General features: G+C 48.7%; 1 protein-coding gene across 1 annotated transcript in view; it reads right to left on the bottom strand.

The window, feature by feature from the left end:
* Positions 1-14932, bottom strand: part of COL4A2 (collagen type IV alpha 2 chain) — a 177841-nt gene that overhangs the window by 2218 nt on the left and 160691 nt on the right. The window contains exons 38-45 of the mRNA XM_004382955.1: positions 12838-12963; positions 9669-9785; positions 9026-9187; positions 8807-8905; positions 7948-8094; positions 7660-7776; positions 4048-4239; positions 1720-2006 (exon numbers count right to left, since the gene is read on the bottom strand). Coding sequence (XP_004383012.1) covers positions 1720-2006; positions 4048-4239; positions 7660-7776; positions 7948-8094; positions 8807-8905; positions 9026-9187; positions 9669-9785; positions 12838-12963 — 1247 coding nt within the window. The remainder of the gene's footprint in view (positions 1-1719; positions 2007-4047; positions 4240-7659; positions 7777-7947; positions 8095-8806; positions 8906-9025; positions 9188-9668; positions 9786-12837; positions 12964-14932) is intronic.

The following is a 14932-nucleotide window of genomic DNA, read 5'->3' as shown; positions in this document are numbered from 1 at the left end:
ATGACACAGTTCAACAGATCAGCTCATGTATCTGTCCTGAATGCCACCAGGGAATTTACCTGTGGTTCTGAGGAGTCAAGGTGTCTCCACTCCATCTGCCCTGACTCCCTGCTGTATTAGCAAGGCTAGGGGACTCTGTCCGCATCTTACCACCGATGCCTTCTGTGGAATGTCACGTTCCAGACTTGCTGGGGTATGAGGCATTTACGCAGAAGGATAGTATGTGCAAATCCTATTAGTCTGCTTTAATGATATTAATTTGAAATGTAATTGCCAATGAAAGAAGGGACTTCTCTGACCTTTTCGGGGTGTTGTGTAATCACAACACCTTCATAGGGGAGAAGGCTCATTTCTTTTTGAATTTAACAACAGGAGTTAAAAAAAAATAAAAGAAACCAAAAGCTTGCATCTTCCATTCCATAGCGACACTAAGAAGGGTATTTTGAAACTCCGCAGGATCCCTCAAATGTCACTGTAAATGATAAGCTTCTTGAAAAGCAGAAATTGTGCTTATGGTTGCACGGAATTTAGTATCCTGTTCTTTAATTAGTGTATCAATAATATCTCTGAAAAATATTAAAAGAGCAATATTCCTGTCCCTTTTCCTTTCGTATAGCTCCATCCTTTCCAAGAATCTAGATCATTTTCTGTTGTTTTGACAAGATTAGCAGTCATTATGTAATTTACATATTATGTTATTTAAGTAACTTATGAACAATTTAATACATTGAGCATACCAGAAATATAATCAAAGCGATGAGGATTATAATACATGTCAATGGAGACCCACTGTCCTCACCTTGCCTTTCCTTTCTCCCTACAAAGATTTACGAAGCAACAGAATTTGGTTGCGAGCTACGGCTGCTAACCAAAAGGTCAGCCGTTCAAATCCACCCGCTGCTCCTTGGAAACCCTATGGGGCAGGTCTACTCTGTCCTATAGGGTCGCTATGAGTTGGAATTGACTCAACAGCAATGAGTTTTTTTGGGTACAGCGGTCCAGTCCCTTCTCTGGATGTTAAGCTAAACGCAAACTGGCCCAAACTGAAGCCTCTCTGCCTTAACTCCAAAGGCCATCTGCAACTGGTGTTCCCGGCTTTTCCTCAGCAGTGTGATCAGTTTCTTAAGGGCATTGTAGGTTCCAAGTCGATGCTCTATAACACTCTTAGGCTTCCGGGTAGAATTCTTCCCCATATTTAGCTTTCTGGCAAACCAAGGAGAGCTTTACCTTGGGTGTTGTGTCTGGTAACAGACAACAGGCCAAACTCATCCTAAGTCCAGTGCCGCTGCTGGCCCGTGTACAGGCTTGGCGGCAAATTAACGGGCCACTTCTGGGCGAGGGGAGCCCTGGGGGTGCACTGGTTAAGAGCTTGGCTGCTAACCAAAATGATGGCGGTCTAAATCCACCGGCCGCTCCTTGGAAACCCTATGGGGGAGTTCGACTTGATGGCAATGGGTTCGGTTTTCCTTCTTCCCTCTAGATGAGGGCGGCCTCGTGCCTAGGCACGTGGCTCGCTCAGCAAAGCGCAGGCTGTATTCCAGCTCTCACTCGCCCCGTGGGCCAGGTGCCCTCGTGCAGTACACGACCTGAACAACCGTCTGTGGCCACCCTGTCTGGTTCTTCTTACAAAGGTGGCTGCTATTCCTGCTGTTTACCCAGTATTACCAGTATTTCAGTCTGGTCTTGTGCTCTGAGAGAGAGTGGGCAAGTACCACATACCATGAGGAAGGAATAGCCGATCCACAAACTCCGCCACCCGGCCGGGCAGTGGGGGATGGACACATCTTGGCTGTGGACAGCAATGGCGACAGCCGGGGCCTCGCACACAGAGCAGCGGCTGATGTAGGGCTTGATTTCGTCTTCGGCCACAGGCATCATAGGCAGTGGGGCAGTGGTGGAGAGCCAGTAGGACTTGTCATTCCGGCTGGCATAGTAGCAGATGTCGCCGGGGTTACAGTACAGGAAAGGCATGGTGCTGAACCGTGCCAGGCAGGAGCCTGCCAGTCCTGTGGGAGAAAGGCGTGCCTGGAGATCACAGCTGAGGTGGCTGGAAGATGCTCCTCTCAGCCCCATCCCAGCCTGGACATGCCCCTGTGCCCATGGCTACCTGAGCAGAGTTCAGCCATGCACTGGGGACACCAAGCTAAAGCTTTTCAATTTTTTTTTTTTTTTTTTTTTGCACAGTGCGGTACGATTGATCACTTTTGTGTGGCCTTTCTAGCCCTGGTCTTGTAACTCTCACCCAGGTGACTGGGCAGGACTGTGTGATAGGGTAATTGTGGCCCACCAAGGGGATTGGTCAGCTTTGCCTTAAAACAGAGGCAATTCCAGAGCAGAGAGAAGAGCCCATCACCACCAAGGAAGGAGAGACCCAGCGGCAGAGACCCGGCAGCAGGAGGCGGTGCGGTGGGCTTCCTGGACAATGGAGAGAGAAAGCTGAGTGCCTTTGGGCAGAGACTGAGGGCCAGAGAGAAGCATGCCTTCGAGTACGGTTGGGAAGAGGCTATCCTGATGGAAGGACTGTATCCTGAGTGTTCCTGAGTCTGAATTGTAACTGTTGCTTCCCTAATAAGCCCCATAATTGTGAGTATGGTCTGTGAGTTCTGTGTGGCCATTGCAATGAATTATCGAACCCAGCAGAGAAGTAGAGAGGGCCGTGGGAGGGGCAGTTGGTGTCAGAACTGGTGAAGATGGCAGAGAGAGAAGGCTTGTCTGACCTCCACCTCATGGGAATCAGCCTTGGGCTGTTGATCTTGGTTCTCCTTCCCCCTTGTGGGACTGGAGGAGGTCAGACACTGCCCCCATGCTGTTTGTATGCACGGACTGCACTGGCATTAGTGCCTCTGCTCTTCCGGAAGTTCTCTGGATCGGGTCAGGAGTCACATCAGCTAGGAGATGTGTCTTTGGGGACTAGCACTTTGGGTGGGGCCCGTGTTAGGGGGATCTGATGAGAACCAGCCCCGAGGGAATCTTCATGGATTTCCACTAGGCATCTTCCATTATATCCCTCAGAACCCTGACTCTGCTCCCGAAGGAAGTCTGGCTGTTCCAAGGTCCCAGATAGCTCTCTTCCTTCTGGGTCGAAAGACTGATTTTACCTGGTGGCAGACTTACTATCTATAACTAACCAAGTTTCCCTTTTCACACTGATTGCTCGAAAGCTCAGAGCCAAATGGGCGGCTCACCCTCGCAAATATGCAAATACCGTGGCATCCGTCCTTAGCCTCATTTCCGGTTCTATTTTATGCCCTTATCCTTGTTTGCTTTGCCCCACTTAAAAAAAACTTATTATGCAAGTAGAACACGTATGCAGGAATGTGTACAAACCATAAGGGTTTATTCAGCTTGACAAATGTTGGCAAATCGAACCCACCGGTGTAACCCGCATCGAGATCAAGTAACGGGACGGCGCTAGCATGCCGGAAGCCCCCTCGAGCCCCTCCCGTTGCTCCCCTTAGAGATAACCACTGTCCTGATATCCACCGTCAGAAACGAGAGTTTTTCTCTTAAAGCTTGTTACATTTCCTGTGCTCTTTGAAGTCATTTTAATTCCATTTGGCAGCCAGGCTTACTTGAATACATACGGACACACATACATGCATATGCAAAGCATGTGCATTTTCCTGGGGTTTCTCCCCTTGAAGGTCGCAGTTAATCCCAGCCCCTCGTGGCCTCCAGCTGACTGCAGCTTGTTTACAGCATTTGGGGCAAAGAAAGCAGGAAGAAAGCCAAGTAATTAGTAGCCTCCAGGTGGAGAGAGGGCCCCGTGTGGACGGAACCACGACCGAGCCTGCACAAGCTGAGGTTGTATTAAAAGCAGCTCCCTGCATTACCGCTCTGGGATTAAGGGGTTTGTCTAAGACTTGTGCTTCAAAGCCCACTTTAATCTGTTCTGAAACCCCCAAGAATGTGGATTTACCCAGCGCCATCAATCAGCACAAACTCATCTGTCTTAAAGGAGTTAATGACTCTCACTGGGGCCCTTTGATCTTGACCACCCACCCCAGGAAGTGAGCAGGGCCAGGATGCCCCACGGGCGGGACTTACCCAGATCCTGGTTGTGGGCTTTCTCCTGCCCTTCAAAGTACAGCAGGCTGTATCCACTCCAGAGCTTGTTCATGCCCACGGGGCACATGGGCTCCTGGTCTGTCTGGCTGTGCTTCACCAGGAGGTAGCCGATGCTGACGCTGCGACCCGGCATGCCGGGCAGGCCGGGGCTCCCCTGGCGGCCGGTCTCCCCTAGGGCCCGAGAGAAAGGGGGCACCTTTTACACCTTTCAGGAACCGATTATTTTTTGCTTTGCGATTTTTTGTTGAACCATGTGTTTTCATGAATGGAAGCATGCTGCATCATTGAATGTGTCTGAATTTTTGGTAGGTAGTATGGATGTTTTTTTTCTTGCCGCCTCCCACAAGCCTACTCTAAGTGTTTGGTGGTACATATGAAGTACTACTCATTAGACGCCAGAGTCTTCACTGGGGTCTATTGGTACATATGTGTAACAAATAAAAATTTTTCAAAATTTCTATTTTCCTACCAAAAGTTCAGACACCTCATACAGTACTCTGTAAAAACAGTAATTTGCAGCAGGCGCCCATTTCTTCCATTTCAAACAGTCCCAGAGGCCCCCGCCTTGCGGCAGCATGCACTGTCACTGACTCAGCAGCTTCCCAATAAACCTTCAGAGGCAGAAGACTACTTGGTGCTTGGGGGTGCCCGTGAGCACAAAAGAGTATAAAGATGGGTTTCCGTCAAGTCACCTCCGACTCTGGGCAACGCCATGTATATCAGAGGCCTGTGATGTGCCATAGGGTTTTCAAGGGCTGTTTTTTGGGAAGTAGACTGCCGGGATTTTCTTCTGAGACACCTCTGGGTGGACTCGACCTTGCAACCTTTCGATTAGCAGCCAAATGCGTTAAAGGTTTGCGTCACACAGGGACTCCAGTCACCTTTTTAGCCGCCCTGAAAACCTCAGGACCAGAGCGAGCAGGCAGGCCTGTGTCTGACATCACAAAGATGCATTTCGAATACGCTGTTCTTTTTTCCCTCCAAGCCTTGGGTCTCAGTGGCTTTGCCCTTTTTAGACAAACAGCCTCTTGGGAAAGATCTGACCTAAATCTAGTGCTCAGAGAACATGAAGTAATGATAGTGATGATACTAAAGCAGCCAGATGGCTCTCTACCAAGAGAGGATTCAGCCTACGGCACAAGATGTGCCAGACGCCTTCAGGGGGTGCCCAGTGCTGAGAGAGGGACCAGAACATCCTGGAGTTCAGAGGGCACTCAGAAGTATCAGTCCAGCCTCCCAGGCAATGCACGAACCTCCTCTGCCCTCAACAGCAGGCCTCTCTTTGCTGGACACTTCTGGGGAGAGAAGCCTCATTACATGTCAAGCTCATTCCCCACTTGGACTGTTCCAGGGGCTAGAACGTTGTTTCTTATGCGAGCTGAAATCTGCCCCCTGCACCTTGATTCTTCCTCTGGAGCGCAACAGAATGTTTCACCTGTCTCCAACATGACAACTTCTCAAATATCTGAAATCAGCTCTTCTTCTTGACCCTGTCTTCCCGCTGTCCCTTGCCCTCCCCTCTCCCAGGGACATTTTCAATAGCTCGTCCCTTTTCATATGGTACCGTCTCTCTGGCCTGCAGTGTTGTGGTCTCCTACCCCTGGATGGAAGCCGGTTCAGCCGTGTGTGTCTTAAGATGTGGATCCGCCACATTATCATCCCCTCCGGCCATGGTTCAGTGTCTGTGGAGGATGGTGGATTGCTGCTTCCTTGGACATGGACACTCATAATCCGGCCCCCATTTAATTATCACAGCTGCTCAGACAACCGGCTCAAACTGAGCTCAGGGAGATTAAAGTAAATCTTGAACTCTTGTTTTTTGGGCATGAACTGCTACTATTTTAGGCCTATCCCATCCTGCAGGAGCCCTGGTGGTGCAGTGGTTAGGCGCTCGACTGCTAACTGAAGGGTCAGTGGTTCAAACCCCCCAGCTGCTCTGCAAGCGAAAAATGTAGCAGTCTGCTTCTGTAAAGACTAAAAACCAAAACTGAACCCACTGCTGTTGAGTTGATTCCAACGCAGTGACTCTGAAGGACAGAGCAGAACTGCCCCACAGGGTTTCCAGGGAGCAGCTGGTAGATTCAAACTGCTGACCTTTTGGTTAGCAGCTGAGCTCTTAATCACTGCACCACCAGGCAGCCTTGGAAACACTATGGGGCAGTTCTTCTACTCTGTCCTATACGGTCGCTATTAGTCGGAATCAACTCCACGGCAATGGGTTTTTATCCCATATTTTATGCACAGATAATTTTAAAATAAATAATGCAGGACTTCACAATGACCCCTCTGTTAATTGATTTCTTTTAGCTCATTGTCTCAGGCCTCCCAGATCTTTAAGATACTTGACTCTTAACAGTATATCGATTCAGCTTCCAACTCTGCCAAAAAAAAACAAAAAAACCTTTGTCGTTGAGACAGAGAAGAACTGCCCTATAAGGTTTTCCAGGGAGCAGCTGATGGAGTCAAACTGCTAACCTTGTAGTTAGCAGCGGGGCTCTTTAACCACTGTGCCACCAAGGCTGCTTCAACCCCAAAGTGCCTACAAATTTCTTAGAGAAAGGAAAGAAGTGGGCGTGTTCTGAGCACTCTCTGAGCCAGCTGTTCAGTGGAGGCACAGAGGCCATGGGACACGCCCAAGAGTGAGAGCTACAGCAGGGGCCTTAGGACAGAAGCCAGGACAGATGGATGGGCATCTCCGTCTCTCCTCAGTGCTAATTTATTTACTACCTGTGATGGATTAAACCGTGTCCCCCAGGAATGTGTGTCAACGTGGCTAAGCCACGATTCCCAGTACTGTGTGGTTGTCCACCATTTTGTGATCTGATGTGATTATCCTGTGTGTTGTAAATCTTACCGCCATGATGTTGACGAGGTAGGACTCAATCTACAAGATTAGGTTTTATCTGAGTCAATGTCTTTTGAGATATAAAAGAGAGAAGTGAGCAGAGAGACCGGGGGACCTCATATCACCAAGAAATGAGAGCCAGGAGAATAGCACATCCTTTGGACCTGGGGTCCCTATGCTGAGAAGCTCCTAGACCAGGGAAAAACTGAAGTTTTTCAGAAGTGACACAAAGAGAAAGCCTTCCGCTAGAGCTGGCACCCTGATTTTGAACTTCTAGCCTCCTAAACTATGAGAGAATAAACTTCTGTTTGTTAAAGCCATACGCTTGTGGTATTTCTGTTACAGCAGCACTAGATGACTAAGATGCTACCTAAATGAGATCCGGGTTTGAGGTTCGGCCGGCACCTCATATGTAGCCACCACCTGTCTGTCAGTGGAGGCTTTCGTGTTGCTGTGATGCTGAACAGGTTTCAGCAGAGCTTCCAGACTAAGACAGACTAGGAGGAAAGGCCTGGTGATCTATTCCCAAAAATCAGCCAGTGGAAACTCTATGGATCACAAGGATCCAATCTACAGCTGATTATGGGGCTGGTGCAGGACTGGGTAGGGTTTCATTCTGTTGTGCATGGGGTCACCATGAGTCAGGGGCCAACTCGATGTCAGCTAACAACAAGAATTTATCAGATCAACAGTGGACACGGGAGAAACTCTCTGCCCTCCCTCTCCTCTTAGTATTCATCACTTACCTTCTTGGCCAATTGGCCCCTGATGGCCCATGGGTCCTTGGTCTCCCCGGAATCCTGGGACAGCAGACACGCCACCTCTTCCCTGGGGTCCTGACTTTCCTGTTGCCCCACGCAAACCTGCACGGCCACCAGAATAAGTACTATGAGCGCAGCTGGGAATGGGTGATAGTGCTTGGCATAACTAGTGCTGAACAAATGCTTTTCAGCAGGAAGACAAAAGTAAAAACAAAAACAGGAAAAGACGCTACAGGAAAGGTTTCCAATGATGGGCCAGCTCCGCACTCCTACCTGGTTCTCCTGGAGGGCCCTGGGGCCCCATCTCTCCAGGCGCACCAGGAAGACCTCTCCTTCCATGGGGACCCAACGTCCCGGGTTCGGCAGCAATCTTCTGGGGGATTCCTGCAATCCCTGGGGATCCTGAAGCACCAGGAGGACCTGGAAAGGAAGAAGAAAGCCCACAGTGCACATGTGAGCACCACTTGGCTTTCTTATTCTGAATTCTAGTCTATTCAAGGATGGCGAGACTCCATCTCACATACTTTGGACATGTTATCAGTAGGAATCAGTCCCTGGAGAAGGACATCATGCTTGGTAAAGTAGAGGGTCAGTTAAAAAGAGGAAGACCCTCAATGAGATGGACTGACACAGTGGCTGCAACAATGGGCTCAAGCATAACAACGACTGTGAGGATGGCGCAGGACTGGGCAGTGTTTCATTCTGTTGTACATAAGGTCGAGTGGCTATGGATCAGAACCAACTCGATGGCACCTAACAACAACAATTCTATTTTTATCCATTGAAACAAATCTTGGAGCTTCCTCAAACAAAATCTTAGTTTCTAGTGATGGGACTGACAAGAGCTCATCCGAGACGTAGCTCAGTGCCTATCGCTTAAAAAAACTAAGATTCCATTCACCCCACCCCTGTGAGTGCAACGGCCTGCTCAGAGTGGGTCCCAGTCTTGGTTTTCTATTTGCTGTTTAGACTTTGTGGCTCCATGCCAAAGAGGATTACGGCTATCTGAAATATGGAGCTGTCCCCAAGCTAGAAAGACAGTGGCAGGGCCAGGAACAGATTCCTGGGAGTCCACACATGGCCACAGTTATTCTGAGATGGGTTCTCTGCAGCTGGGCAGACAGCTACTTACCCATGAGTCCTCTGTCTCCTTTGGGTCCTTTGGGGCCTCTGTCTCCCACACTTCCTGTCGCACCCGTGTTTCCCATGAATCCTTGTTCACCTCTGGGTCCTTCAATACAAACAGGTCATTAGGGACACGCATCTCTAGAGAGAGAGTGACTCTAGTGATCTATGACCAATGCTGACTGTCCCCAGAGAAGAGAGATGCCTTAGACGTGGGTACAGGTACCTTTTTCTCCAGGGAGACCAAACACACCAGGTCTGCCTTGGGGTCCAGGGTCTCCTACCCATCCTTTGGTCCCTGGGTTTCCCACAGCTCCGGGATTCCCAGTATCTCCTTTGCCGCCAGGAAGAGCAGCAGGTCCGGGTGGTCCTGGCGGGCCTCGGTAACCTGTCAACATCCGTTGCAAGAAACGAGAGTTTAAACAGCACCCAAGGAAGGCCAAGTCTCTGCCGGCGAGGGCGCTGGATGCTGGGGGCTCGCACCAGGCCACCAGATGCCAAGGCCATTCAGTAAGTGGATTATTTTGGGCACATTTTTAACACTGGGTGGCTTTATCCTTTTTAATACTCAGCTAACATGTGGTTAGGAAATGTGAATTAATGAAGGAGAGGAAACCACTGCATGCTGTCAGTTTCCAAGTTCACTTCAGTTTTCCATATCTGACCGACAGCAAGTTCTCACCACAGGCTGTAATTTGATTTCCTGGGGACGGTGACGGTAGAAATGAGTGAGTATTGTATCTGTGATGACAATAAATGTGGCCAGGACAAGTGGTAATGGCCAGTGCTCTTTACTAACCCTAAAGTGAACGGCGAACCCCAGCTCCTGCCCCAGAGAGTTCAGTGCCCAGTGCGTACATCCTACTTACCCTGCAGGCCAAATATCCCCGGAACCCCTTGGTCACCAGGTAAGCCAGAGATGTTGGAAGGCGGAGTGATGCCCGGAAACCCCTGCAGCCCTGGACTCCCAAGTGGGCCTCGTTCCCCTTAGGATGAAAACAAAAGGTGTTCCTTTTAATGGCGGCACCAAACTTTTCTACCTATTGTTTTCCTTTGACGACATCACCTGTTGAGGGGCGGAGGAGCCAGTGAGTGAAGCTGCCTGAGGGCAAGAAGTATCTCTGAGCTTCAGTCTCCCAGGTCCACCTGACCAGGGACGTGTCTACAGAAAACAGTGCCTATGGCAATTAGTGTTACGTTGCTGAATGACCTCTCACAGCTGACAATGGAAACTATGAGGGTGACCGACAGAAACTGCTCACGAGCGCCCCGCCTCAAGTGGTGTCCAGGGCACGCGCCCTACCTGCCACGCCTCTGCGGTCAGCTCGCCTCCTACCTGCCCATTCCTCCTCCTCGGAGGACACCTGGCCGAACTGGTCCCAGGCACCATCCCGGTCTGCCTCTCATCCCCACGGGCACTCTCCCTGGCTCCTGTAACTGTTTGCTGTGCCGCAGCAACAGGCGTGGAGAGAAAGAAAAACTCACGCTTGTTCATGTTGCTGGCTGGGGGTAGCTCTGTTAGCACGTGATGCCGTGGAAGACGGCAGTACTGCCCAAATGAGGTTTACGGATTACATCCATGTTTACATAGATATTAATTCTCCCTGTCATTTTCTTTCAGCATCTTGGATCCCAGCTATCAATGGCTGACTCAGAGGCATTGACAGATGACAGACCCTGGAGGGAAATCACCAAACGATAAGGAAATCTGTGAGCATTCTACTCCCGGACGCCATCAGCCAACAGGATATTTACCGAGTGACTGCTGCGTGCCTGGCGGTATGCAGGTGCTATAGGTGTACTGATGAGCGGAAACGGACGTACCCCCTGCATCATGGAGCTGAAGCTTCAGAGAAGAGACCCTTCATTTCTCTCCTAACCACTGCACTATCAGTTGTTTTTCTCTAAGGTCTTGGGAGTAAGCGATGAATACTAAAAGACCACAAAAAACAACACCACAAAATAAACAAACAAAAACCCACAAGAATGTCGAAGTATCCAAAGACAGCCTCATCTCAGTGCTAAGGGAAAGAGACAGTTGGGGCAATCCATTGCAAATACTTGAAATTTGAAAAGAGTACAACACAGTGGTTTCCTGTCTCCTCCGCCCCTCGTGTCTGCGTGACTTATCTGTCCTCATCTGCGATGCTAAGAGATTGTCACACTGGAAGATTTTGCTATCCATCACAGGGGAAATGGTTCTGCTTGTGCTCGCGTTTGAGGGGGACGAAGAAAACAAATGCCAGGAGAACCATTTAGAAAAGTGTCTCTTTAGTCGCACTAATCACACCAACAAGGCAAGTGGCTTTATTAGACCTAAGGGGTTTAAGGAGTGGCCATCTGCAGTTTGATATAAAATGACACCAGTTGAGTTTCTAACTATTATCACAAAGTGACCAGACAGTGGGTGTCAGTAAATAATGGGAAAAAACTTTTGAGTTAGATGAGTCAGTTAAATCCCTAGATTGGCCAAATTCCCACGAAAACACAATTAACTACAGTGATTAGGAGTTTGTTAATGAGAACATTTAGCAAACAAGAGCCACTTTGCTGGAATCAGAATCCAAACAATTATGGAGTCTCAATAACCCCCACGGGTCCTCTTAACTACTGCCTGATGGAGTCAGATGAAAAGCCATTTTGCATAACTGATAACCAAGTCGAGAACTGATACCTGAATGTCGGCTGCAGAAATAGTTGAGACTGCACATTCTAGCTTAAATGCCTGAGGTGAAGCGCATCCAAGGAAAGACAATAGGTTGGAATTATTCCTGTAGTCTCAGAGAAGAGAAAGAGTCCTGGGAGGCCATCTGTGACCGTCACTATGGAAAGTTATCTTTCCCTCATCACAGAAGCTGAGGTCCAGCCAGCAGAACGAAGTGTCTCCTCTGCTCTGGCCTCCAGGAACTTCCCTGAAGTCACCAGCGCCTGGCTCTGGCATTGGACCACTGTGACTTTCTCACAGGAGAGAGGGGTAGGAGGGCAATGGCTTTAAAAAAGAGGCACTATTCCTTAGTATTTCTCCGCCTATGGGTTCTTTGGGTCTAACGTTGAAGGAACTCTGAACCAGAGCAGCTCAGGCCTTTGTGCGCAGAAGCCTGAGAGCTTCTGTCACCAACCGGAAGCTCAGCGTGTCCAGGAGTACTGTCTAGCCCCAGTGCTGGAATCATAGAGACACCCCCTGGCTCAAGGCTGCCCCCAGTGGACAAAACGCAGGGATGAGCTGGGGCCTTGGGAGGGAGTCCCATAGGTGGTCAGAGAAGAAACACTGGGGCTAGTAAGCTCACGCACAATGAAGCTTCAGTACTTTTCATAAACTCTGACTCCAAGCTACTGGTTTATATTTTTATCTAGGAATTTAGTCCATTTCAGTTGAGGCGTGGAGAATGGGGCCAGCTGGGGAGGTAGGAGGATACGTTTCTTTCTCAGCAACTAAGACCACCTTTCCCTGGTTAGTTCCGACCCGAGTGCCAGGATCACTTCGCTTGGCTCAGCGCAGAGGCTGGAATGCATTTACTTATTCATTGGTTTCTCAATATTCAGGGTGCTTGTTATGGGCAAGGCACTGGTCTAAGTGCCCTGGGGTGCCCAGAGAGGATAGACCATGGTCCCTTCTGCCAGGGAGCTTGGCAATAACTGTAAGACATGGGTGGTCAACAGCTAACAGCGATGGAATAAAATAACTTTCTAACAGCATATATATGATGAAAGAGTAGCCAACAGATTCTGCAACAACAAATTCTCTCCAGAGAATTTCCTACACTTTCCTACACTTCAGATCTCTCGGACTCATGCAGGCATCCTGGCCACCCGACCTTTTGTTGGCTTCAGGTGTTGCTGTTTGCCCGAGAGTCGATTCCGACTTCTAACGACTCTACAGGACAGAGTAGAACTGACCCCTAGGGTTTCCTAGGCTGTAATCTTTACTGGAGCAGATCGCCAGGTCTTTCGCCTGCCGACCTTTAGATTAGCAGCCACTGGGCTGTCTGGGTTCTGGTTGAGAACACAGCAATGTCTGCATTGAAGATGTCTGCTCACCTGGTGCTCCTTGCTCCCCCTTTTGTCCTGGTATCCCTGCAGGGCCTGGAAAGGTGTTGGGCTCTCCTGGGTCACCTCTGTCCCCAGCAGTACCTGGGAAACCTGGGTCCCCACTGATGTCTGCACCTGTGGTAGAGTTGAAACAGCAGTTGATGTCAGCATTTTCCAACCAGGCAACCTTAATTTGCAGAAGTGAAATAGCACCAGTGTGCCTCAATGTGTCTCAAAAGCAGAAAAATAGGAGGCAATCAGGGTGATGTCAGCTTGCTACGTGGCCTCAATGTTGTGAAATCTGAGATTTGGAAGGATTGTAGAGGTCACTGTTGAACCACTTTGCCTTATAGGTAAGAAAACTAGGCCCTTCAGAAAGTCCAAATTCAAAGAAGCAGTGGATAGCAGAGCTGGGACTCTGTCCCTGGGCTCTCGGCTCCTGGCTTGGTGTCCTTACTGCAGTGCCACCCTGCCATCTGTGCTAAAACTAGGTTTAAACGTTAAACACTGTTTAAAGTCTTCCCAGTTCACACATTGCGCCATGCAATCACTGGCAAAAGCCCATTTGAACTGGGGCTGAAATGTTAATTGGAGCATGAGTCTGTGAATTTACAAATAATTCACACATGTGAATTTACCTGTAGTTACAGCAACGTTTGGTTACATCAAATATCTATAAAGAGAACATTCTAATAGCAGCTATAGGATTACGTTTTTTTTCCCTTTAAATGCATTTTCTAATTTTTCTCTGCTGAAAGGGAACAAATTTAATAATTGGAAAAGTAAACAACAGAAGCCGTCTTTTTAGAAAAAGATCTATTCAATAATAAAATGATTTCTTCTTCTCATTGCCCTACGCCCTACAAATGTTACTTTATGAGTGCAATCGATAAATTTTTAAAAGTTAATGAAAAGACAAGGATATTAAAATTTAAGATTAAATTTAAAATAAAGAAGTTTCAGAGAAGCCACCGAGCCTTTCCATACGGGCCATGGCAGCTTCTTGGGGAAGGGCAGGGCTAAAGGGAAGCTTTCTACAGAAGACAGTGAGGATGATGTTCACCTTTTTAGGAATAACTCAACATCCAATGGTTGTGATATCCCGTAACCCCCAAAATCAAACCCACTGCCATCGAGTCGATTATGATTCATAACAACCCTATAGGACAGTAGAACTGCCCCGTAGGATTTCCAAGGAGCGGCTGGTGGATTCGAACTGCCAACTTCTTGTTAGTAGCCGTAGCTCTTAACTACTGTGCCACCAGGGCAGAGCCCCAAAAAACCAAACCCACTGCCGTCAAGTTAATTCTGGCTCAAAGTGACCCTACAGGACAGAGCAGAACTTCCCCATAGGGTTTTAAAGGCTGTAATCTTCACGGAAGCAGACGGCCACTTCTTTCTCCCTCGGAGCCACTGGTAGGTTCAAACCGCTGACCTTTAGGTTAGCAGCCGAGTACTTTAACCACTGCACCACCAGGGCTCCTTTGTGATATCCCAGAGAAGGCTAATGATGCAAACCTTATTCTGTCATTGGCTTTTGGAAATAATGGGGCTTTGAATCCCCATCAAGAAAAAAAAATGCACTAGAATAGTTTATGAAAGCGGCAAAAAAAGCTTAATATTAAAGGTGTCAGTTTCTTTTCTTTATGGAACAAAACCCCCTGGTAAGCCATTATCATGGTTTCAAAGCACGAGAAGAGCCCCATGGAAAGACCAGGCACCAACTGTCTACCTCCACCATTGAAGTCGAAGATTGCAGGCGCAGGCTTGGATGAAATGAACATTTTGGACAACCAAGGGGCATACGTGCATAGAAAACATCCCAGGATGCTGCTGAAAAAGCTAAACGTTTGTTTCTCTCTCCATTTAAAAGTATCATCCATAGAGCCATTCAGTGAAGTTCTGGGTTTAAAGGAGTGAATCCTCAGAGATCACATCCCTAGAAGTCTGCAGACCAACAGGAGACTGGGTCCCTCTGGCACTCTGAGTCAGCCAGTCAGTGAGCCCCACCTCGCTCTCCGAGAGCCCTCTTTCCCTGCAGTTTAGAATGGCACCCATGTTGTTGCTGGGTACCATCGAGTCAATGCTGACTCACAGTGACCCT

The sequence above is a fragment of the Trichechus manatus genome, unplaced genomic scaffold (genome assembly GCF_000243295.1).
Source record: "Trichechus manatus latirostris isolate Lorelei unplaced genomic scaffold, TriManLat1.0 scaffold00102, whole genome shotgun sequence".
Classification (NCBI taxonomy): Eukaryota; Metazoa; Chordata; class Mammalia; order Sirenia; family Trichechidae; genus Trichechus; species Trichechus manatus.
This window is presented reverse-complemented; position numbering and strand designations above follow the sequence as displayed.